The following is a 26,771-nucleotide window of genomic DNA, read 5'->3' on the forward strand; positions in this document are numbered from 1 at the left end:
AATCACGTGTCCTCTACCTGCCCCTGTCCTTTGCTGTTCCCTCACCAAGCGAAGTATCGCATGCTGTGGGCTCAGCCCCACTGTACAGTGAGGAAGAGCTAACAGAGGGCGGTCAGGAACGGGGGGAGACATCGGCCTTTTCAGCAGCCAAGCGAACAAGTACTGGCGAGGAGAGTGGCTCGGTAGCCGGTCTAGAGACAGGTCTGTCTCCTGACCCAGACGCAGCCGAGGGGGCTAGTAGTGAGGCGGAGACCCTACTTGATGATGAGGAGGTTGATCGCACTTGGCAGCCTCGTCGTCATCAGGCAATTTCTTCCGCATCATCAGGAGAAGAGGGTGGCAGCTTGGCAGCGAGCAAAACAGTCGGTGGGTTGCCCAGGAGACAGCAGCAGGGTCGCATCAGTGTCAGTGGAGCCAAACGTCCACGGAGTAGAGCACCAGCTCCACTGCAGCCTACCACCATGGCCAGTAGTGGTGCCGGTGCGCACGGAGGAAGTAGCAGTCAGCCAGTGAAGAGTAGCGGGGGCAAAGTTTCCTACTCGGTGGTGTGGCAATTTTTCCTCAAGCCGCCCGAGGAAGTAAACGTAGCCGTATGTCGACTATGTGGCCAGAAATGCAAGCGTGGCCAGGGGGCCCATGTTGGGACTACAGCGTTGCGTCAGCATATGCAGCGTCACCATTCGGTGGCCTGGGAAAACCGTGATAAACATACGGCGGTTCTGCCTGCCCCAGCCCCCGCTCCATCACCCGCTCCGTTACTTGCTCCGTCACCCGACGTCGTCAATCGCCCTCTATCAGCCAGTCAAGGCTCCAACACCTCTGCTGAGGGGAGTTGTCGCTCGTTGGCATCTTCCGCTCGTTCAGATGCTCCTTCTCCTGCTACTCCTCTTCTCGGATTCCGTCAACAGTCTTTCTTGGAATCCGTATCCAAGAGACAACAGTTTGCGAGCACGCACCCGACGGTGCAAAAGCTGAACGTCCTCCTGTCCAAGTTGCTGGTGCTGCAGTCCCTCCCTTTCCAACTGGTGGACTCAGCACCTTTCCGAGAAATGATGGCTTGTGCCGCGCCGCGGTGGAGAGTGCCAAGCCGTCATTTCTTTGCCCAAAAGGCAGTGCCAGCCCTGCATTCACATGTAGAAGAGATGGTGGGCCAGTCTTTGAGCATGTCGGTCTCTGCCAAAGTGCACGGCAGCGCCGACGTGTGGAGCTGTAACTACGGTCAGGGACAGTACATGTCATTTACGGCCCACTGGGTGAACGTGGTGCCGGCACAGCCGCACCAGCAACTTGGACAGGTCACGACGCTTTTGCCTCCACGTTTGCACGTCCTTGGTCCAGCAAGCATGTCCGCCTCTACCACCTCTTTTTCCGCCGTGTCCTCAGCCGCCACCCCCGTGCCAAGTCCCATTACCCGACCGGCATATCACATGTGCAGGGCGCAACGGTGTCACGCTGTGCTGCACCTGGTATGCCTTGGCGAACGTAGTCACACAGGGGAGGAACTGCTGAGTGTAATGAACAGAGAAATCGACAGATGGCTGTCTCCGCGCAAACTAAAAATCGGAACCATGTTGACTGACAACGGAAAGAACATGGTGTCTGCTCTGCGTCAAGGAAGGTTGTGCCATGCGCCATGCATGGCTCACGTGTTCAATCTGGTTGTCAAGCGGTTCCTAAAATCCACCATCCCACTGCAAGACATCCTTAAAATGTCACGTAAACTGTGCATGCATTTCAGCCATTCCTACACCGCAAAGAACACCCTCATTGAGCTGCAGCGGCAGAACGGAATTCCACAGCATCGCCTGATCTGCGACGTTGCAACAAGGTGGAATTCAACCCTACACATGTTAGACCGCCTTTACGAGCAGCGAAAGGCCATCACCGATTTCCTGATGTTACAAGCGGATAAAGGTACTCCCCTGTGTAACTTAGATGTCAGCCATTGGCAGCTCATGCGTGACACCTGCCGCTTGCTCAGGCCCTTTGAGGAGGCCACGCTATTCGTGAGTCGGCAGGACTATGGGATGAACGACGTCATTCCTCTGTTGCACGTCCTGGAACAAATGCTGTTAACAATGGCTGGTCAGGGTGCGGTAGACGTGGCGCACAGATCTCAACGCCACATGACCCCTGTGGGGGCAGGACAGGAAGAAGAGGAGGAGGTAGAGGAGGACATTTGTGCTCAGGAATTATTGAGTGAAATGGGTGGTTTTTCCACTCAGCGGACAGGAGTGGAGGAGCAGGAGCATCTGGTAGAGGAGGAGGAGGAGGAGACAGAGGACCCAGACGCACCGTGGCAGTATGCTGTGGAGATGGAGGCAGGGAGTCCCTCGCATTCCTTGGCACAAATGGCCCATAGCATGCTCGGTTGCTTGCGTAGCGACAGCCGAATAATAACCATCAGACAGAGGGATGACTTTTGGCTGTCCACCTTGTTGGACCCTCGCTACCGGTCCAAAATGGTGGCCTTTTTCACACCTGCTGAGAGGGAGGCCAAAATTACGTACTATAAAAACCACCTATGTAGTCAGTTGGTCTCTGCCTTTGTGCGCCAACGTCCATCCTCAGACACTGTGGGCCCTGTGCGCTCGCGTTCCGCTGGCATGGCAGCAGGGGAGGGGTGGGGTGGTAGGAGCAGTGGCAGCTCCACCAGCAGCGGCTGCCTCAGTCTGCAGTCGATGATGAGTAGCTTTCTTCACCAGCGCAGTGAGGAAACTACTAACCAGCCGCAGCAGCAGCAGCAGCATCAGGTGGACCTGGAGCAGGAGCTCAAACAACAGGCTTGGGCCTACTTGGACAGCACCCTGCCAACCGAGGTAGACAATCCCCTTGACTACTGGGCAACGAAACTTGACCTTTGGCCCCAACTAGCTGAATTTGCCCTTGAAAGGCTGTCATGCCCGGCCAGTAGCGTGGCATCGGAGCGCGTGTTTAGTGCGGCAGGAGGTATTGTAACTCCGCGGAGGACACGACTGTCCACCCAAAGTGTGGAGAGACTCACGTTTGTGAAAATGAATCAGGCGTGGATTAGTCTGCATTTCAAACCACCAGTTCCTGACACAACTGACTAAATCCGCCATGAATCATGCCTCAAACATGTGCCACTTTCAGGTCTCCTCACACTGCTGGTGTGTTTAATTTTTTGACATAGGGTGCTGGCAGATTACGGGCCTCCTATAGCTGCTGCCAGGCCCCTAATCTGCCATAGGCCCCTATATACCGCCTCCTCATGCTGCTGCTAGGTCCAGAGTCTCTCATGGGTCCCTGTACGGCCTCCCATTGCTGCTGTCTCCATCGCCACACTCTGCTGCCATGTGCCACTTTCAGGTCTCTTCACACTGCTGGTGTGTTTAATTTTTTGACATAGGGTGCAGGCAGATTACGGGCCTCACATAGCTGCTGCCAGGCCCCTAATCTGCCATGGGCCCCTATATACCGCCTCCTCATGCTGCTGCCAAGTCCAGAGTCTCTCATGGGTCCCTGTACGGCCTCCCATTGCTGCTGTCTCCATCGCCACACTCTGCTGCCATGTGCCACTTTCAGGTCTCTTCACACTGCTGGTGTGTTTAATTTTTTGACATAGGGTGCAGGCAGATTACGGGCCTCACATAGCTGCTGCCAGGCCCCTAATCTGCCATGGGCCCCTATATACCGCCTCCTCATGCTGCTGCCAAGTCTAGAGTCTCTCATGGGTCCCTGTACGGCCTCCCATTGCTGCTGTCTCCATCGCCACACTCTGCTGCCATGTGCCACTTTCAGGTCTCTTCACACTGCTGGTGTGTTTAATTTTTTGACATAGGGTGCAGGCAGATTACGGGCCTCACATAGCTGCTGCCAGGCCCCTAATCTGCCATGGGCCCCTATATACCGCCTCCTCATGCTGCTGCCAAGTCCAGAGTCTCTCATGGGTCCCTGTACGGCCTCCCATTGCTGCTGTCTCCATCGCCACACTCTGCTGCCATGTGCCACTTTCAGGTCTCTTCACACTGCTGGTGTGTTTAATTTTTTGACATAGGGTGCAGGCAGATTACGGGCCTCACATAGCTGCTGCCAGGCCCCTAATCTGCCATGGGCCCCTATATACCGCCTCCTCATGCTGCTGCTAGGTCCAGAGTCTCTCATGGGTCCCTGTACGGCCTCCCATTGCTGCTGTCTCCATCGCCACACTCTGCTGCCATGTGCCACTTTCAGGTCTCTTCACACTGCTGGTGTGTTTAATTTTTTGACATAGGGTGCAGGCAGATTACGGGCCTCACATAGCTGCTGCCAGGCCCCTAATCTGCCATGGGCCCCTATATACCGCCTCCTCATGCTGCTGCCAAGTCCAGAGTCTCTCATGGGTCCCTGTACGGCCTCCCATTGCTGCTGTCTCCATCGCCACACTCTGCTGCCATGTGCCACTTTCAGGTCTCTTCACACTGCTGGTGTGTTTAATTTTTTGACATAGGGTGCAGGCAGATTACGGGCCTCACATAGCTGCTACCAGGCCCCTAATCTGCCATGGGCCCCTATATACCGCCTCCTCATGCTGGTGCCAAGTCTAGAATCTCTCATGGGTCCCTGTACGGCCTCCCATTGCTGCTGTCTCCATCGCCACACTCTGCTGCCATGTGCCACTTTCAGGTCTCTTCACACTGCTGGTGTGTTTAATTTTTTGACATAGGGTGCAGGCAGATTACGGGCCTCACATAGCTGCTGCCAGGCCCCTAATCTGCCATGGGCCCCTATATACCGCCTCCTCATGCTGCTGCCAAGTCCAGAGTCTCTCATGGGTCCCTGTACGGCCTCCCATTGCTGCTGTCTCCATCGCCACACTCTGCTGCCATGTGCCACTTTCAGGTCTCTTCACACTGCTGGTGTGTTTAATTTTTTGACATAGGGTGCAGGCAGATTACGGGCCTCACATAGCTGCTGCCAGGCCCCTAATCTGCCATGGGCCCCTATATACCGCCTCCTCATGCTGCTGCCAAGTCCAGAGTCTCTCATGGGTCCCTGTACGGCCTCCCATTGCTGCTGTCTCCATCGCCACACTCTGCTGCCATGTGCCACTTTCAGGTCTCTTCACACTGCTGGTGTGTTTAATTTTTTGACATAGGGTGCAGGCAGATTACGGGCCTCACATAGCTGCTGCCAGGCCCCTAATCTGCCATGGGCCCCTATATACCGCCTCCTCATGCTGCTGCCAAGTCCAGAGTCTCTCATGGGTCCCTGTACGGCCTCCCATTGCTGCTGTCTCCATCGCCACACTCTGCTGCCATGTGCCACTTTCAGGTCTCTTCACACTGCTGGTGTGTTTAATTTTTTGACATAGGGTGCTGGCAGATTACGGGCCTCCCATTGCTGCTGCCAGACATGTAATCTGCCATGGGCCCCCGTACCGACTCCTCATGCTGTGACGTTGCAACAAGGTGTAATTCAACCCTACATATGTTAGACCGCCTTTACGAACAGCTAAAGGCCATCACAGATTTCCTGATGTTAAAAGCGGATAAAGGTACTCCCTGTGTAACTTAGATGTCAGCCATTGTCAGCTCATGTGTGACACCTGCGCTTGCTCAGGCCCTTTGAGGAGGCCACGCTATTCGTGAGTCGGCAGGACTATGGGATGAATGAGGTCAAATCGGCCATGGGCCCCCGTACCGCCTGTTCACGCTGATGCTGGTCCCACAGTGTGACCTGGGTCCCTGTACGGCCTCCCATTGCTTCCACTCTGCCATGTACCTCTTTGAAATCTCCTCACACTTCTGCGGTTGTCCATTTTGTCATAGGTTGCTGGCAGATTAGCGGCCTTCCATAGGTGCCGCCAGGCCCCATATCGACCATGGGCCCCCGTACCTCCTGGTCACGCTGCTGCTGAGCCCACAGTGTGACCTGGGTCCCTGTACGGCCTCCCATTGCTTCCACTCTGCCATGTGCCACTTTGGAATCTCCTCACACTCCTGCGGTTGTCCATTTTGTCATAGGTTGCTGGCAGATTACAGGCCTTCCATAGGTGCCACCAAGCCCCATATCGGCCATGGGCCCCCGTACCGCCTGGTCACGCTGCTGCTGGGCCCACAGTGTGACCTGGGTCCCTGTACCGCCTCCCATTGCTCCCACTCTGCCATGTGCTACTTTCAGGTCTCCTCACGCTCCTGCTGGTTTCCATTTTGTCATAGGTTGCTGTATGGCCTCCCATTGCTGCTGCCTCCACCGCCACACTGTGGCTCCAAACACTGGTTTTGGCCCCGTGACTGGCCAAAGGAGTGAAGTGTGCAGTGATTCTAAGATCGACGGCACTCATCTGCATGTCATACTGACAGACAGTATTATTTCTCTTCCCCAGCAGACTCCAAGGGCATTTAAATTAAAGGTACAGTGTTCTGCACTAATATTAAGTCTCTCTGAAGCCTAGAAACACCCTTTTTTAAGTTAAATTCACAGCGAATTTATTCGACTCGAATCGAATATTGTCCACGAATTCGCCGAATCAGTCGAATCGAATTTTTCATTTCTTCGCTCATCTCTATTCCTGAGATATTGGAAGCTATTAAGACCTCAAGCCCAGTAAACATCAAGGACCAGACATATTTTCAGCTCTCTTTTACAGAGATGTCCACAACAGTAGCACCTTATTTGGTACAACTCTTCAATCAAATTAAAAGAGTTCTTTCTCCTCTGCAATGCGTATTGAAAATGTAGCCATGAACCCTAACCCAAACTACTGGTCAATATCATTACTCAATATACTGTAGATGTCAAAATATACTTACTTAAATCCTAGTCTGTAGATGTAATACTTTTCTTACCCACTTAAGAATAACAAAGTGGAAATTGTCCCTAAGCAACAGGTAGGGGATCTAGTCTGCTCTTTCCCTCAAGAGATATTGTTGCTTTCATTGGACATTTCCAAAACGTTTGATACCTTATCCTGGTCCTATTTTGAAACAGTATTGGGCCTTAGTCCTCCATGCAAGTCATGGGTTACAACACTTTCTAGTACCTCTAAGCCAAAATCAAAATATTATGCATTTGATTCCCCCTTGTTTTCCATTAGGAAAAGAATTTGACATGGTTGCTTGTATTCACCTTTACTATTTATTGTAGCTCTCAACCCTCTGGCAGAAGCTATACGTATGTATACTGATATTGACAGTAATGAAACTGCTGGGGTTAACCATAAGCTTTTTGTAGATGATATATTAATGTCTTTTACCACCCCACACATCTCCCTCCCTAATCTTTTCTTACAATTGGATTATTTCGCTACCCTCTAAGTACTGCATGTAAATCCAACTAAAGCTAAATCTGATATGAGATATATCTGTCACTTTGCTGCCTCAGGTGCTTGCAACCCTACACAGCTCCTATTTGTTTCTTCAAGTAAAAAAAGAGCTGCCTTCCAAGATATCTGCCCATAAACCTATGCTAGCTGACTCTCGTTTTCAACTAAGGATGTGCTTTCTTGAAGCAAAAAATGCTTTGTCATATCTAATAAATTACAACACAGCATTGTACTATTGTAGAATGGTTCCTGTTTTGTGTTAGAGAACAATTTAGATCTCAAAACGTTTGAAGTGCATTACCCATATAACTCTATAGAAATGATTCTAGGGATGGAAAACAAGAAGGTCACCTCTCAGCACAGCATTGGGCATCAAGGCAGAAAAAAAGGCTAAGGGAAAATTGCTGTAGTCAAGGATTAAAGTGTATCTAAACCAAAAAAACAAAATACTATATTGCAGCTTACCAGTTCATAAGCCTGGTACACACAATAAGAATATTGGACGAATGATCGTCTGTTTTTTTTGCATGCTAGTCTCATATCAAAAACCAACAGGTTACTAGAAAAATTCTCATAAAACAGAATACAACTTCCTGCGATGATTTAACGTACTGCATAGTATTGTAATGTATTCTTTCATTTCCAAGCGTGTGCGATCTTGGTCACTCGATTATTTATGAATACCGTACTGATTAAACAAAAATCGTTCATGCTGTTATCGTATGAGAAACACTTTCGTGCTTGTCCCTTTTGATAATTTTGCGTGAACTATCAGGATCGGCTCTTGAAGGCTGTGTACTAATGATCAGATTATCTGATGATTGCTCCAAAAGCGGTATTTTTCATTCGATTTTCTCATGTGTACTAGGCATTAGATGTGGTGGTTGCATTAGTTAGACCAAATAAGAGAAGTTTATTATTAGGGTTTACATTGCTGTAAAGCACGGTTGTCCAACCTTTTGACTTTCCTGGGACACACTGCAAGAACAGGGATTGTTCTGGGCCACACATAAAACACACTAACAATAACAATAAGGAAAGCTGATTAGCAGAAACTGTCGAGCAGATCACAAGTTAACGATCACTGATATAGATAAAGTACCTATCTGATAATAAATCTTACTTTTTTATTATAAAAGTAAAAGAGGGGAACAAAAAACTAGTACAATATTTGACACTGTCTTTGATAAACGAACACATCAATATCTGGTTCGATGGATGTAGTAGCAATTCTCAATGATTTCTGAAGGTGCTCCTCAGATATTTTGGCTCTAAGGTTGCCCATCGTGTGCTTCATCCTAGAAAGTGGTTGCTCAGAAATATAAGTGCTGCCGAAAACTGATGAAGGAGTGATTGTGAGGAGTGGGATATTTTTCTTTGGAAGATAAAACTCGCAAAGGCCAATAAAAAGATACTGTTAAATTTTAATTCAGCGGCATTTGCTCACTGAATGTAAATGCATTTTTCCAACCCCCCCCCAAAAAAACTCCCAAAAAACAGCATTGTTAAGTACCGTATATACTCGAGTATAAGCCGAGTTTTTCAGCACATTTTTTGTGCTGAAAAACGGCCCCCTCGGCTTATACTCGAGTCAACGTCTGCAGATGTCTAGCAGGGGGCGCTGCTTCTAAAGCCAGTGCTTCTCAAATAGTGGGGCGCGCCCCCCCTCCGTCAAGGGGGGCGCGTACAGGGGTGGGCAGAGGGCTGCTGTCTCTTACCTGGCTCCCACGATGATCCATCCAGGAAGCGCTGCTCCTTCCGTCACTCCGGCCACTCCCTCACTCCTGCCGCTCGGCTCCGCCTCCTCACCGGTGATTGGCCGCCAGAACTGTAGCTCAGGAAAGGTACACAGGTGGCCAATCACGGGCGAGGAGGCGGAGCCGAGCGGACCCGCGAAAATCGAGTGAGGGAAAAGCCGGTAAGTGTGCAGTGCAGAGGTGCTGCTGCAACCACATATGCTGGCTGCAGCAGCACCATACTGCAACAGGGGTCAGCAAGTGTCATTGGTGTCAGTATGAGGAATAGTGCCGCATCATTGGTGTCACTGATACTAATGATGGGGCATTATTCCTCCCACTGACACCAACGATGGGGCACTATTCCTCCCACTGACACCAACGATGGGGCACTATTCCTCCCACTAATACTAATGATGGGGCATTATTCCTCCCACTGACACCAACGATGGGGCACTATTCCTCCCAGTGATACCAATGATGGGGCACTATTCCTCCCACTGACACCAATGATGGGGCACTATTCCTCCCACTGACACCAATGATGGGACACTATTCCTCCCACTGATACCAATGATGGGGCACTATTCCTCCCACTGACACCAATGATGGGGCACTATTCCTCCCACTGATACCAATGATGGGGCACTATTCCTCCCACTGACACCAATGATGGGGCACTATTCCTCCCACTGATACCAATGATGGGGCACTATTCCTCCCACTGACACCAATGATGGGGCACTATTCATCCCACTGATACTAATGATGGGGCTTATACTCGAGTCAATAGTTTTTCACAGTTTTATGTGGTAAAATTAGGTACCTCGGCTTATATTCGGGTCGCCTTATACTCGAGTATATACGGTAAGTTTAAGATTTTGTGTTGGGCCACATTGATAGGCATCTTAGACAACATGCAACCCGCCGTGGGCTGAACAGGCTTGCTGTAAAACCTACTGCATTCTACCAAAACTATAAGGAAATTTTGGAACTGCACTACATTTGAGCACAAACCAAAAATGCTATTTAATTCATTGTTCATATTAGAAGCAAACTCACCCATCCATCCATATCTCTATGCTTTATTTTGCTGAGAAATGTTTTTGAAAAACACCCCCTAGCATTTCTGGCAGTGGCTATCTTGAGTAAGGGCAGATGATTCATGTAGCATTTACTTCCTGGAATCCATCTGCCCTTAGCTCAAGCATTGGCTGAGCTGAGAACCCTCCCTCCCCTCCTTAAGACTGCTGGGATGTATGACAGCATTTGCCTAGGCAGGAAACCAGGAAATAACTGAAGAAATGTAAAAAAAAAAAGATTAAAACAAGTAAACATGATATACTTTGCTATATATTTACTAATGCTGGCAGCATAAGGATTAAAAATAGTTCATGTTGATTGAGAGAGTGAAGTTCCGCTTTAAGTTAAGGCAGTATCAAACACAAAACCAAAAATGTAATATACTGCAGATTACCAATCATTAGACTTGGTGGCTGTATTCATTTTATTTTTTGGCTTTTTGATCCTGTTTGCACTTGGTGATCTTGCCATTCACACATCTCCTGTATTTGAGTGTCTCCACTCCAGATGATAGAGGAGCATTGTTAATCTAGGGGGAAGGGACTGTTAGCTGTACTAGCAGATTTAGATACACTAACACATTGAAAATGAAGTCTAGCTACCACTTTATAAGCAGTTACAGCAACAGTTTGTTTCCTTTTAGGATACGGGTTTTACATAAATAAATAACTGTAAGCACCCCTGTCAGTGGTAAATGGTTTGTCCCAACACTTTAACTGCTACATCTGCAGAATGGCTTGTTCTGTTGAAAAACAACAAGCTTACTGGTAGGATCACCAGGTGAGAATAAAGGATAGAAAAAAAAAATAAACGGAATGCAGCCATCACATCTATGAATTGGTAAGCTGCAATATAATAAATGGTTTCTTTTGGGTTTGATACCACTTTAAATATGCAAACAGTTCAATAATGAGTGAAAACAGACTTTAGAATGTGGTTTCTTAAACCACTTACTACCTAATACCATACCAAGGGGATTTCCTCATCTATTTTGTTTTAGCAAGCTTATTATGAAATGCTAAGGGCGGCAATTTCATTGTTTGTCATTGTTTTATTTTTGTTGTGACATCTTCATTGCTTTGCTCTAATCCTCTTTGCTGTTCTACCCCTGCCTGCAGACCAGTTCTGCCCTATTCTGTATTGCTTTGTTCCTTTCTCTTGCCTTGGCCATCTGTGATGCTTTGCTTCTGCTTCAATCTGTTCCTATTCCATGTGCAAGTCTGCGCTTTTCTGATGATGTGCTAAGCTTCTCATCACTTTCTGTTATCAACTACTTTGTGATTAAACATACACACTTTCTTAGCATGCCTAGGCATGTTTGATATAATTAGGCTCTATTAAAATGATATACAGAATAGCTGGTTAGTTGAGACCTATCAACTTTGACACTGCTTGATGCTATTTGGGGCTAAGTCCCCTCACCTGATCACTTACACCTTTCTAGGTTAAGGCAATACATAAATATACGACAAATAACTTATACTTTGCTGAGACGGAATGCATGCTTTTAAAGACCAAGTAACAAAAAACATAAATTATCAATAAACATATTCAGAAAAGGCTAATCATGCATTGTGGCATACTGTATATATAGGAGCAACTTCATGCAGTTTCTATCTGACCACATATCAAAAGATGAATGTATTAGATCTTAAAGGAGAAGTATAACCAAAGCTATTTGGCTATACTTCTCTTGTAGGTCACAGGAGTGCAGTTTATTCTACAGTCTTGTAACCCGTTTTCAGGTGATAGCAGGCGATAGCCTGCTGTCGGCTGACATCACAGAGCTGGTCCAGGCTCTGAAGAAACCCCAAATATATGGTCAGGATACACCCAAAAGCCTGGACAGGTACCTGGAGTCAGCAGCTCCCTCCCCTCCCCAGCACTCCAGTGAGTGCTGGAGGGGCAGAGCAGAGAGCCAGTGACCAACAGTCACAGCTTTCTGCTCAGAACAGATGGGAAGAACTGAGCGATCAGTGGCATTTGATCACTCAGTTCTCACTGCAGAGCCTGCGGAGGACAGATGCAACATCGGATTGATGCTGCATCCACCTGGGTGAATATAAGTGTTTGGGTTTTTTTGGAAGCCCATACTTCTCTTTAATGTCATCATTAAAAGTCTACCACTATGGTCACATAACTTCCACTAGAACCTGCCAGTGTGGTTATTTATACATGGATGGGTTGACTCCAGTTATTCTCAGCATGGACAACTAAAACCAGAATGTATTCAAGGCTTAGTCAAACTGCTAAATACAGAATTGAAATACGCATATGGGAACTGTATTACCTTCTAACGGGTCCGTATTTTTGTCCATCAAGTGCACAGATTACCTTAGTTCTGCTGTAGCCCTACTACACAGCACAGCCATGCAGCATGATCGAAGAGCTGACCTAGATAGCTTGTTGCACTTTTGCAAGCTATCTAGGTCAGTTCTTTGACCTCCAGCCTGTAATTAGACAGTGAAGGAGTAGAAACAGACTGATGAGCTCATCCTTCTGTTCTGTCCTCCTGTCTGCATGTTCTTAGTCAGCATATGTGCATGAAGCACACCTAATTAGCCCAAAGTCATGCCTCTCTCTCTCCTCGTCTGAATGTTGCTGTGCAAGGTATTGTAAGAGTCTTAATCAACTTAAACTCTGGTATTGTTGATGTTTTTAAAGGATACGTTCACTTTAAAATAAATAAATTAACAAATAAATGAACTTTTTTTTTTTTTGACAGTTTCACACTGACAGGAAGAATCCATGAACTACCACATTGCTCAACAGCGGCCTTTTAGTTCAATGAGAACTATGAGCCGACAGTCACAAAGGCTGTTGGACTTGTAGTTTCCCATTCACAGAACTCTGTATCTTAAAGTCAGGGATGGATTTCAATATTGTGCTCCTTTCACTATTAGCAGTATATAAGCAAGTCCTGTTTGATCTTGGCTGCTGTCATACTGAGCCTGTACACTGGCCACTGCAGGGATTTGTCACTGCTTTCAGTGGCTCCTGCTGTCCCAACTGTGATGATAGTGAAATCTGGCTAACCCCAAACTGTGTGGGCAAAATAGAAAAATGGGACTGAACACAATATTACCCTAATTTTTCCCAAAATTCAAAAGTCGGTAACTAGACAATCAGATTAAAATCTCCTTTCTGCACTAAGCAGTCACAGAAGGTGACAAATGTGACAAAAATCAGTCCAGTTAGAAGGAGAGCAAAGTCATCATGAACAGGGCCAGTGCAAGAATTTTTGTCTACATAGGCAAAGGTGCATTTTACTGCTCCAATGGTTCCAATGTTGGTGTTACAGTTGAAGTCAGTGCAGTGGGAGTATGTCGCATACTGGGATTCGAGTTTTACACCTCCCCATTCTGGGCCCTAAGGCGACTGCCAAAGCAGGCTTATGCTGGTGCTGGCCCTGATCATAAACCTCAATTAGCCCAGGGTTTTTAAAGACCTTATAATAAGACCCTGTTGTAAATGGTCTGGTGTGTAGTTTAGGGACTACACATGTGTGAGGTTGGGGTAGTGACCTACAGTATACTGACCTACAACTGAACGCCACAAAGTTACGTTTCTTATTATATGCTGGTTTTTGAATTGGGGATCCTTGTCTTATGGAAATATAGACTAATGTAGGATAAATGGCACTAACTGTGTTTCCGCTGGACATTATAAAATACTCCAGCGCACCTACAATACAACCCTAACACCTTAAATTTGGGTAAGATTAGCCCTGCAACAACCTTTCAAGGGGGAAGAAAAGATGTGCTGGGAAGACAGGTGGCTGGGACTTCTAGTTTTATCACTAAGGCTATTAAGTTATACTAAGAGCCATTTGATTTAACGCTGCATTGTAACAAAGTCCATCTGGACTCTACTTAAAGTGGTTCTTCAAACTAGGAAGAAAAAAAATTACAAGTTAGCAGCTACAAATACTGTAGCTGCTGACATTTAATAAATTGACACTTGTCAAGGAATCCAGTGCTGTTCTCACCCAGGCTAATTCTTTGCCAGTCTTCAGGTACCCAGCCTGAACATGTTTAATGTTGGAATCCGGCTGTGACTCCTTGCAGCTCCACAACCAGTTTTCCACTACACATGCTTGAGCTGCGCTGTGTTTTGTGAATGGTCTCGCCGCCTTCTGGGACCTGTGATGTGTCCCAGAAGGCTGCGGGCAAAGAGAAGGAGGGGAGGCAAACTTTGTGGGAGTGAGTACCTCTCAAAACTAGTTAACCACTTCCAAACAAAATGTTTAAGGTGCCAAATGTGGGAGAGGAGAGAGGGAGGAGGACATAAAACGGCACTTCCTCTTTAGGGTGAAGTTCTGCTTTAAGTTTTTATTCACTTTTAAACCCTTTTATTTTTACTGTATCTTATGCTTACTAATACCTTTTCTGTAAATATTTATTGCACCTTTATTCTTTAATTTCATTAAATGATGTTTAAAATTAAGCTGAATTTCTGAATGCTCTAACTAGAATAAAGGAACTCTGCCTCTCCTAAGAAGTGTAAACTCTTATTACATTCATGTTTGAGCGTGGCAGTGATTGATACAGTCACATTTTTTTAAAAGTCAGAATCACAGCAGTTGATATTATGAACAGTCCTATGGGTCCCTCAAAATGCTTGGACACACTCCCCATGTGTTGATGCTGCATTGACTTAAACTATGGAATAATACCAAATATTACAGTAGTATGGTATCTCCATATCTCCTCTAATAAGTAAAGCATTGAATAACACCTTCCACCCTGCTTTTGAAACCTAACTTGTTTTTATCTTGTGGAAAACCTATACAAATATTTCACTGTCAGAAAAAAAATAAATTACAGTGCATAATGTCGCTACTCATGTATGGATAAAGTTATACTTCTATATTTTTTTCTTTTCAGCCCATTTCACACAAAAGGTTCGATCAGGTTTGCCTGTCAGTTTTTTCAAGTGGACCTGGTTGGACAATCCATTTATTCCATATGGACCATTGGGTACAAACGGACTTGTGTCCTTTTCTACCTGCTTACCTCCACCCAATCCAGTGTGCTAAAAAAGGAAGGGGATCTGTCCTCTTCTGTCTAGGTGGATCGGAGGGCAGTCAAGTGTAAACAGACAGAGGAGTTCATTTACTTTCAGACAGCTGTAGAGCAGGGCTGTCTCTGTCCAGTCAAAAACTGAAAAGAAAAGGACCTGTCGTCTGCCCACTCTGCTCTGATCAGCAGGGGATCAGCGAACAGATCTGAGTCTGCCCTGTGAGAAAGGGGTCTTGTAATTTCCATGCCAACATATCTAAATGGTGGAAAGAGCTCTCAACAAAAAAAAAACAACAAAAACATAAGTATTCAGATGCGTGTTGCTCAGCTACCAGCTGCCCCACAAATATTATCACAACAGAACTAGCCTGTTAAGTACTCATGGGGTGGTACTTAGTATCCTTAAATGCTGTTGTAAGTCCCTAATAATAGTTACAGATTTTTTTGTTTGTAGTTGTCAAAAGAGCTTGTGTACCATAAAAAGGATTCCTGTGCATAAACTTGTAATGTTCGCTTTAATACAATTTTTAATTCTCCCTGAAAATATAGGAAACCTCTTTTCTTGAAAATGAATTAACCAAGCTGATGAAAGTGATTCCACATGAATGTCACACTTTGTTAGTAGGACAACAGTGTTTCCTGTGCATGACAAGACCTGGGTAGGTTAATAGCTTTTGTCACAGCAAAAAAAATGAAGCGTAAAGAGATGCAGCTGTGGATTATAGGGGAAATTCCACTATACCTCCATTAGTAAACGCTGGTCCGCTGGCACAGGGCAAGACTCCACAGCCAAGGCAAACTGTTCCAGAGTCACTGAGAAGCACAAAATATAAGCAAATTAACACAAGTACACATCTTCTGCCAATAATCAATAACAAACAGATTCTACCTCAAATGTTCATTGACAAGGTGCGTTTTCAGCTATTTCATCTCTTAAATCTAAATTAATTAAATTGCTTAATTATTTGATTTAATTATTTAAAGTGGAAGTTTAGTCAAATCTTAACTAAGGCTAAACCTACTCCCACCCCCATTCTAAGCCTATTCTATCTAACCCTTTACAGAGAAGATCTGTATACTTACCTATTCTTAAGCCACTCTGGTCCAGTCACAGGATCAGTTGTCAACAGTGGCTTCAGTGTTGAAAAGGGGCAGCTGACAATGAATGTCCCATAGTAAACCTATGGGTGATGTCATCTCCCAGGCATTTGCAGCCATTGTCGGCTCTCCTCTACACAGAATCCGCCACTGGAGACCTTCAGAATAGGTAAGTATACAGATCTTTTCTTTACAGTGCTAGAGTAGACTTAGAACGGGGGTGGGAGTAGGATTAACGTCAGTTAGGATTTGACTAAACGTCCACTTTAAGCAAATGATAGGAAGAGAAATATGGAGACTACCATTTATAATCTCTTATCCTGAAAATTATATCTGCCTGACATTCAGCATTCTTTTGCTTCACCACTTTGTGGCAGTACTCCAGAGCAAGAGGTTTCAGACTTTCCTGATATGCAAAAATGAAAGAAAAGATTAAATCGTTACTAAACCCAGGACACAGCACCCCAGAACATGGACATACAATTATGTTAGTAAATATAAACTGCTAAATACCTTTTCTCAGCAGCAGTTAGAGCAGTCTTGTGACTTCTATCAGTGTCCAGCCGAGCATTGGGTAAAGGAGGAATTTAAATTTTGCTCTAGGAGGATGCAGAACCTTTGACCTCTGTCTGGACAGTGCTGATTGGCCCTGTGCTGATCACATGCACTCTCCCAAGAAAAAAGAAAACCTCTAAATACACACTAAACTGAGCATGTGCAGAGTGACTCCACATGATATGTCTTATCAGGAGATAAGATGGGGCACTGGAAGAAGGGGAGGATCAGAAAAGTTAGGATCAAACATCCTTTTTACACAATGCAGAGTATTAACCCCTTAGGTTCCACAGTGAGTATAACAAGCATGCTTTACTGCATATGCAGACTGATTTTACTGTTGTGGGTTTAGTAACACTTTAGTAAATTAAATCAACATACATTTTTTTTTCCAATTCTTTTGAAAAGAGTGGGGAAGGTTTAGAAGTTCTATCTAATTTTTATTGCTTTCTTAACTATACTATGGAGATTTTTTCTTACATTGGGACAAAAAATAAGGGGAAATTTCTCTAACAGGGACCAAAAATAAAAATATTTTTCAGTAAAGAATTGGTCAGAATCTCCATTGGCCTCTTTTTAAAGAAAATCTTTCTTTTCAAGTAAAATCAGCAGCCTTCACGTGCTGAGTAATTACATACCATGTCAAGAGGTAGGCAATAACTTGATTTATTTCTTGAGAAAGTGCTTCTTACTGAGACTTTGGCTTCACCAAAATAGCCACTGGAGCCAAAGGTCTCATAACACTTTCTGACTACATGTTGCTCTACATAAGCTACCTGGGCAGATACCTAATTACTGCTTTTTCCTGTATAGTGGAGAAAGTGAGGACTGCTTGGTGCCTTGTGACAAGACGTACGTGGAGATGGGTAGGCAGATCTTTCAGTCCCAGGGACCTTTAAAGGCAGGCCATGTGGAATAATGGAAAGAAAGTGGAAGATATTTTACTTCCAGTTTTTTTTTGCTGTAGTGACCACTGGCTGTTAAAAGGGGCAGAAGGGAAGTAAGCCACTTATGTATAAGGGGTGATGAGGAGCAAGATGGAGTAAGCCATGCAGGGTAGCAACCACAGAGGGCCCCAGTGGAGAGTGGTGCTTATGGCCAACGAGAGGCAAAATCCAACCACAAGTATGAACTAATGAGGTAAAAATTTCCATCTGTACAATCCTGACACCCTATTTCATTTCATGCATGATGTACTCTCCCCACTACAGTCTCAGCTACTACTTCCCAGAAAGCCCCTCCCTTCCTTGTTTTCTAACGGCTCTGTACAAAATTCAATTTTCTGTGCCTTTTGCTCTACACTTTCTCTCTGATCTCTCCATGGCTGAATACTAATGTCCTTAAAGAGTGAGATTTTTTCACCACTGCTTTATACTGTATAACGCTGACTGTTAGTGCCATTTATTTTTAAAGAGTGTGCTCATCATCACAGTAACACCCTCAGTTCCCCGAGGCTTCGAAATGTGACCGTGGGGAAAATATAGGGAAAGGATCTTACTGATGGAAGAATGATAAAATGGCCCAGTGTGACAGTATAATGTTTCTACAGTGTAACATGAACTTTGTAATACTCTGCACAGTAAGTTGTGAACAGGGCTGCTTTAAGACACTGGTGGGCACAGGGCAATCATTTCATACAAACTATATATAGATGTGTAAGAAACTTAAAACTGGGTGAAGAACAACCAAACTCTGATACTAAGGTGAGGTTGTGGAAGACAGTTTCATGTCACAGGCCATATACCATGGCAAGACCCAGCACAGCAAGAAGACACAAGGTAGTTATAGTGCATAAGAAAAGTCTTTCCTTGGCAAAGATTTCAAAGCAGAATGGGGTTTCAAGATGTGTTCAAGCTCTTTTGAAGAAGCACAAAGAAATAGGCAGCGTTGAGGATCGTAGACGCAGTGGTCGGCCAAGGAAATTTAATGCAGCAGATAAAAGACACAGCATGTTTACGTCCCTTTTACATTGAAAGATGTTCAACAGTGCCATCAGCACACAACTGGAGGAAACCAGTAGGACCCAGGTACATCCATCTACTGTCGGGAGAAGTCTGGACAGAAGTTGTCTTCATGGAAGTCGAAACAGGGCTAAGCGTCTATTCATGAAAACATAGGAACTGGGGTGCAGAAAAATGGCAGCAAGTGCTCTGAACTGATGAGTCAAAATGTGAAATATTTGGCTGCAGCAGGAGGCAGTTTGTTCACCGAAGGGCTGGAGAGCAGTACAAGAATGAGTGTCTGCAGGCAACAGTGAAGCATGATGGAGATTCCTTGCAAGTTTGGGGCTGCATTTCTGCATATGGAGTTGGAGATTTAGAATAAAATCAGTCTGTATATGCAGTAAAGCATGCTTGTTATACTCACTGTGGAACCTAAGGGGTTAATCCTCTGCATTGTGCAAAAACGTTGTTTGATCCTGAATTCTCTGATCCTCCCCTTCTTACAGTGTCCCCCTCTTGTCTCCTGATAAGAAATATCGTGTGGAGTCACTCTGCACATGCTCAGTTTGGTGTGTATTGCTAGAAAATTTTTTGTTTTATCTTTGGGGGGAGAGTGCATGTGATCATCACAGGGCTAATCAGTACAGAAGTCAGGGATTCTGCATCCTCCTAGAGCAGAATAAAAACTCCTACAAGCTTTAACCAGTGCTTGGCTGGACACTTATAGAAGTCACAAGACTGCTCTAACTACTGATGAGAAAAAGGTATTTAGCAGTTTCTATTTACTAAAATAATTGCACTTCCATGTTCTGTGTATTGTGGGAGACCAGATATAGTGAATGCAGGGTCCTGGGTTTAGCAACACTTTAAGGGAAAAAAGCTGTCCAAACCTGCCTAGCCCTGTGTGAAAAAGTAACTGCCCCCTAACCCTAATAACTGGCTGTGCCACCCTTGGCGATAAAAACTGTAATCAAGCGTTTGCGAAAACTGGCATTGAGTCTTAGACAGCGCTGTGGAAGAATTTTGGCTCACTCTGTAAAATTTCATTAATTCAGCCACATTGGAGGGTTTTCGAGTATGAACGGCTTGTTTAAGGTCATGCCACAGCATCTAAATTGGATTTAAGTCTGGGCTTTGACTAGGCCACTCCAAAACATTAATTTTGTCTTTTTTGAGCCATTCAGAGGTGGACTTGCTGGTGTGTTTTGAATCATTGTTCTGCTGCATAACCCTAGTGCACTTGAACTTGAGGTCCTGAACCGATGGCCAGACATTCTCCTTCAGGATTTTCTGGTAAAAAAAGTATCACGGACAGTACTCAATTGTTTCTGGTAGAGCTCAGAATTCATGGTTCCATCAGTTATAGCAAGTTGTTTTCTTGGCAAATGTAAGACAAGCCTTTGTGTTCTTTTTGGTCAGCAGTGGCTTTTGTTTTGGAACTCTCTCACGGATTCCATTTTTTCCCAGTCTCTTTCATATTTTTGAACCACGAACACTGACCTTAACTGAGACAAGTGAGGCCTGCAGTTTCTTATGCATTTAAAAACTGCATTTTGCATTTATTTGGGGTATCATTGTGTAATATTAAAATTTGTTTGATGATCTGAATCATTTAAGTGTGACAAATATGCAAAAAAATCAGGACGGGGCAAACACTTTTTCACATCACTATTTACACACACTCACACTCCGTGCTACCTATAGTCATTGACCTCAATTTCCCTATAACTTGTTTGAAGTGCTGCTTGCTTGGTTCCAGCTAATCCACAGGCCTCTGCTTTGCTGTAACAATTTATAACTTCCTTTATACTATGCAGCCTGTCTCTCATCCCATAGTTAGTCACGGTGTTGCTGTGACGCCCCATAATGACTTGTGTTATTATTAGTTGAGCGTCTGTTAGGTGAGACAGACAGGACAAGCCATAACTGGTGGGGTTACCTGTGGTCAGTTCCCCACCAGCAATTAAACATATATCAATTTAGAACACAAACGTTTACATTGAAATACAATACAATCACAGGAATATTCTTCAGATGTTATGAATTACTTTGTAAAGATGAACATACACTTGTCACAAAGTTGTCTATTTTAAACTACACATATGGCTACACCCTGCTATGGCACAGTTTACGTAGTGTGAAATCTGCTTTCAAATCAAGTTGTCACTGGTGAGATGTTTGTGGTTTCACATGCAAATCTAGACTTTAATCCTATAAAGTCAACAAGCAGCCCCTCCTCTTTTCTGCTGATATCACTGCTGGTACATCTCCCTTGCATAATTTAGCATTTGTGACCTACCACTGGAAGCCTGCAACATCTGTAACCAGGTAGGACTGTGTCAGCACTGTTAAGTGCTCCTAAGTGAACTGTGTGCACAAGTGCAGGTCCCATGCTTGCAGAATAGCATATGACCACCCTTATACCAAGACTTCCACACTGGGCATGTGCAGGATTTTTCTCAGCCCTGCTACTGACTGATAGCTTGAACAGCCCATGGTGTACGCCTGGCAAACCAGCAGTAGTAATAAATGGCTAAAAAACCTGGCAAATAGTTTTATTAATACTGCACAACTTTTATCTGGTATCTTTTGGATGTACAACAGAAATAGTGCTAGAGGTCTGTAAGAAAAATTGGAGAACAAATTTACTTTAAGTAATATGCAACCTGGGTTGTGTACTAGTGTTCTATTGATATGAACGATTATCACCAGGAAAACCAGCAGATTTGTATTTCCAAAGAATATTTCCTATGTTTGTTTACTGCTATTTATTTTGTACTGACCTGCTTTCATTTTTTTTTTACTTATTTTATGGACTGTAATTGGAACTTTCCTATTTTATGGCAGAAGATAGTACTGCCATGGCTGTAGACTCCAGATTTTCGTGTAAAATATAACATATTTTCACCAAGTTTTATACATTCATGCATGATAATTGCCACAAAAAGGCCTGGTGCAGACTTCCTTAACCAATAGCCGCCCGGCCAATAGCCGTTTGGCGGCCGGCAAAATGCTGTAGATTTCCGGGTGCACGCCATATGGCGTCCTCCTGGACATGCGCAGTTTTCGCACTTGCAGAGCCGCGCAGTGGAGCGATCTGTCACCGGCCGTGTACCTCGGACACGGCCGATGACAGATCTGAGTACCGGCCCCGTTGCCGGTACCATGTGACCTGCTGTGACCAATCACAGCAGGTCACATGACAGCTGTATACAATGGATGGCTTCATTCATGCCATCCATTGTATACTAGTGCCTCTAGCTGTGAATGGTCACAGCGATCACATGCACATGTCATGTGATTAGCTGTGGCCAAATCACAGCTAAGCACAAAAAAGAAAAACCCTGAATGAATCAATGTCATTCGGGTAAATGCTTACTTATAGCAAAGTAATTCTTTGCTATAAGCAAATTGTGTAAAAAAAAAAAAAAAATACTGATCACTTCCCCAGAGTAGTACAATGTTACTATGGTAACATTGTACTATTTTGGACATAGTGAAATATGAAAAAAAAATCTTAAATAAAAGAAAAACATTTAATAAAATATTAAAAATAATAATAAAAAAAAAATATATATATATATTTTGTTTCATACTGTCACCAGTCAGTGTCCCTGATCACCGCCATGCCAGTTATATGATGACGCTGTACTGCACTGGTGACAGTATTTAAAAAAAAAAAGTGAAAATTTTTTTCATTTTTTCATTTTCCGAAACATGAAAAAAAAAATACAACTTCCAAAAACTCGCCATGTCTCTTATGAAGTACGTCGGACTGTCTACTTTGCAAAAAGGGGTCATTTGGGGGATATCTGTACTATTCTGACATTCTTGGACCTTAAGAAATTAGATTGGCTGTCAGTACTTCAGGATTGATCAATATTCAGATCTATACCATAGTTTGTGAACTCTATAACTTTCCTACAAACTAAAAATTACATCCTAATTTGGGTTATTTTCACCAAAGACATGTAGCAGAATACATCTTGGCCTAAATTTATGAAGAACAATTATTTATTTGCAAACTTTTATAACAGAAACAAAGAAAAACGTGTTTTTTTTTCAAAATTTTTGGTCTTTTTTTGTTATTTTAGCAAAAAATAAAAACCCCGGCGGTGATTAAATACCACCAAAAGAAAGCTCTAGTTGTGTGAAGAAAATGATAAAATTTTAGTTTGGGTACAATGTTGTATGACCGCGCAATTGTCATTCAAAGTGTGAGAGCGCTGAAACCTGAAAAATGGCCTGGGAGGGAAGGGGGTAAAAGTGCCCGGTATGGAAATGGTTAATACAGACTTTTTCTCTTCTCATAAGGAGACGAGGAGAGCCTTGTCACAATGCTTTCTTGACACATAGAACTGCACTGATTTAAATTCATCTGGATTGGCAGGGACCAGACAAATTCCGTTCAGTGTGCATCTATCCCTACTTGGCAGAAAGTCGACTGATTTGGAAGGGACATGCTGGAAACTTTTTGCGATCAGTGGCCTCAGCCAATCGGGTGTGGGTGAAGCTATTAAAATACAATGTCCCAATAAAGGGGAATTCCTCCATCCATCTCATCTGGGTTGTTGTAGGAACATGTTTTCTTTCTCTTTTCATTCAGCCTGCTTAAAAAAATAAGTGTATGGCCAGCTTAAGCCCGGTTTCTTCTCCAAATGGAGAATTTCTTGAGGAATCTTTGGGACTGATTTACTAAAGGAATTCACCTAGAAGTGTGAATGTTCACTTTGGAAGATGTATATTCATTTTGCAGGTGAATGTTAGTAGATAAGGTGAACCTGTGTTCACTATGAATGAAACAAAAATGAACAAACATTTGCTATCATAAATTGTATTTGTATAATTAGGTATTCAAAGTAAACAATTTGTAAAGCCGGCCATAGACAGAACAATATTCTTTCCTGCAACCACACAGTCAGTATTGATGGGGAGCCATCCCAGATGGGAGAATACAGTGATTACTGCTAGAAGCTATAATAGCCACTAGCAATAATTGCATGTAAAATCCAACAGGCTGGTTGTACCCAAGCTGATCGATCGATTATCTTGGGTACACTCAGCCTGCCCACACATGGTTCGAATCTCAGCTGGTTCAACAGGGAACATGGGCAGAGATTTGAACTGTCTATGGCTGGCTTAACTTCATTTTCTAATATTCACTTTTTAAAGTGTAGATATATTTTCTGAGGGAAACATTCACTTTGCTAGGTCAACAGTCTCTATTCCTTTAGTAAATCAATCCTTTTGTGTCTGTGCATTTACTTCAGCTCAATATCTTGGTTATCAGTATCCCTTGTTCACCTGATCAACATAACTAACCTGAAAAAGTAAACAACAAAGGAGAGTTATTATTTTGAATTGTTTTATAGCAGTCCAAAGTGACACCTTGCTAGGAGAATTAATATAATTAAAGTGTAGACTGAGGTCTGAAGCTGGCCATACATGAGTTAATTTTTGGTTCAAACAGCGGGTTGAACGAAAAAAAAAAAAAAAACCCTGAACTTCTTCCCCCATGCACACAGTCAATGTGGATGGGCTAATCCTCCTGTTAAGTCATCATATTCTGACAGCAGGAAGACTTCCCCCACTGTCAGAATACATTGATCAGCACTGCAGTCAATTTCCTCCAGTGCTGATCAAATGAGACAATAACGACAGGGTGGCTGAACATAACGTGATCGATAGATTTTATTATTTATTTATTTCAGGTACTTATATAGCGCCGTCAATTTACGCAGCAATTTACGTCAATTTACGCAGCACTTTACATATATATATATTGTACATTCACATCAGTCCCTAACCCTCAAGGGGTGTACAATCTAAGGTCCCTCACTGCTTTATGTTTTTAGCTGGCCATGTACTACCACAGGCATAAAAAAAATCTAAAAGATTCCTCCATCAATGCTATATAGCACAGATAGATGAATCTCCTGCTGCATCTCCTCGTATTGAATGCAGTCACTGTTCGGCCATCACTTTTCCACCCAAACCATTCGATTTTTCAGTCAAAAGCTGCCAGTGGAAGGCAGCTTACAGGGCCACCCATTAAGTGAATTGGACAGGTTCATCAGAAATTGACCAAGATTTGAGCATTGTACACTCAGCTTTGACATCTACAGCATTTCCAGCTTACAGATCTTAAAATTATTGTTATAATACTATTTAATAATACTTTTCAACAAAAAATTAAACCGTGCCTTACCACTGGAGTCCACTATATCCCACATCTCTAATCATTGCTCATAGTAAATAATGTTTTACTATGTTGATCAGCCTGTACTGTTCAGGGTGCATGATTGACATGTTTGACCTCACAACACAGGATTATTATGCAAGCTTAATACCTGACTGAAAGAAACGATGAGTCAGCAGTATGATCTATACTGTAAGATATTTTTTTTTACTGAACTTTGATCTTGAAGTATTTTAATTATTTCCATAATCTTATGTGCTCAAGCCATTTTATATGACTCCTCTGTACAGACCACTAAAAAGCATTGTCTCTGTGGACTCAAATCAAGAATTGACAGTAGATTATGCACATGTCAATCTGCTTCACACAATGTCATTTTTATAGTTACTATTATACCCTGTACATTATAGGGCAGTTTTCTACTTCTCAATGCCATGGGATTCATTTGTCAATTCTGTTGCACAGTAAGCCAATGCTAAACAGGAGCAGCCAGAAAGACATTGAGATTGATTTATTATAATTAGGCAGCTTTAATCATAAATTCTTTCCCCTGCTGCTCTAGTGGCACTGGGACACAATAAAACCTGACCCTGGCCACCACTTTGTGCACCTGTTTGGAGTGAAAATCTGTCTCATCTACAGTAATAATTTTGTCACAGACCTTTGCAAAACTATTGTCTCATGATTACAGGTGAAGGTATCATAAATACATTAGTAACTGCGTATACTTTGTAAAATGAGAGGGATCTTAATTTCCAAAACACATCCATGTAATTTCGCTGTTAAGTTGCTTTAGGGTAAGACTAGTGATTGGCAGGGGTCTATAGGCAGTGGATTATTAACTATACATCCGGCCATTTTAACAACACTACCAACCAGTGACTTGATCTCATTTACTACACAAGTTTACTGACCTCTGTGAATATGGGCCAAAGCCAGTGTGACAACATGATGCAGACATGAATTCCATGCATTGAAGAAATCCTCCTTCTGTTTCATAACCTGTTTAATAGAACATAAAACTATATTAAAATAAGCTGCATCAAAGGTAAAACTACCATATAAGCATATTTACAGTGTATGTAAACCCTCACAATGAACTTATCCTATGTGTTTCTTTTGATCTGTTAAATATACCATTGTATCTTATAAGTTTTCACTCTGTTCAATAAGTGCAAGAATAATACCTGTTGATCCTGCCAGAAATCTTGTGTGCTAATCAATGTCTGTTCCTTTGCCTCATCTGCACTTTTATCAGATAGCACTGCTCCCAGTTCTCTCTGTGAACTAAAGAATGCCTCTGTTTCTTATAGAGAGGGGGAGGTGTTCTGTAGTCACTTCTAGTTGCAGAATGACAACACTGCTCCTTTACAGATACTGTATGTCACCATAGAACAGCAATTGTGCCACTGGCAGGATCATCAAGTGAAAATAAGAGGAAAAAAAGCCTGAAAAAATGAATGCTGACACCAAATTTATGGACCGGTAAGCTGCTATACAGTATATTACATTTCTGTTCTTAAAGGTTTGTATACTAATGGCTACATACATTTCTTGGGAATGCCAAGTATTAGATATTTGCAAGTTTTTGACTCTTGATTCCTGCCATCAAGTCTCACTCCTGCTGCGAGTTAACATAACACAGCAAGTGCAGGAATATTGCTACCAAAAAGGTAAGATGTCACTGAATTCAAAATTCAAAAATCAGTTCTGGTAGACTGACATGTAAAGAGCAATTCCAGGGAAGAAGTGAAAGTAGGGGAGTTCTAACTTTATACTTATCTGCCCATATGCTAAAACTTTGCTTTGTTGCACAGCTCCTGGAATCCTATTGGACTTCATGGGCTGGTCATATAGCAGGTCCCCTTC

The 26,771-nt window shown here is 43.6% G+C and overlaps 1 protein-coding gene across 1 annotated transcript in view; it reads right to left on the reverse strand.

Moving 5' to 3' along the window:
- The window catches only part of ACOXL (acyl-CoA oxidase like), a 443,136-nt gene that overhangs the window by 79,264 nt on the left and 337,101 nt on the right, over positions 1 to 26,771 (reverse strand). The window contains exons 16-17 of the mRNA XM_089686494.1: positions 25,817 to 25,904; positions 15,850 to 15,920 (exon numbers count right to left, since the gene is read on the reverse strand). Of these exons, the coding sequence (XP_089542620.1) occupies positions 15,850 to 15,920; positions 25,817 to 25,904 (159 nt within the window). The remainder of the gene's footprint in view (positions 1 to 15,849; positions 15,921 to 25,816; positions 25,905 to 26,771) is intronic.

Source organism: Staurois parvus, unplaced genomic scaffold (assembly GCF_062004578.1).
Source record: "Staurois parvus isolate SC_StPar_1 unplaced genomic scaffold, SC_StPar_1.0 ptg000401l, whole genome shotgun sequence".
NCBI lineage: Eukaryota > Metazoa > Chordata > Amphibia > Anura > Ranidae > Staurois > Staurois parvus.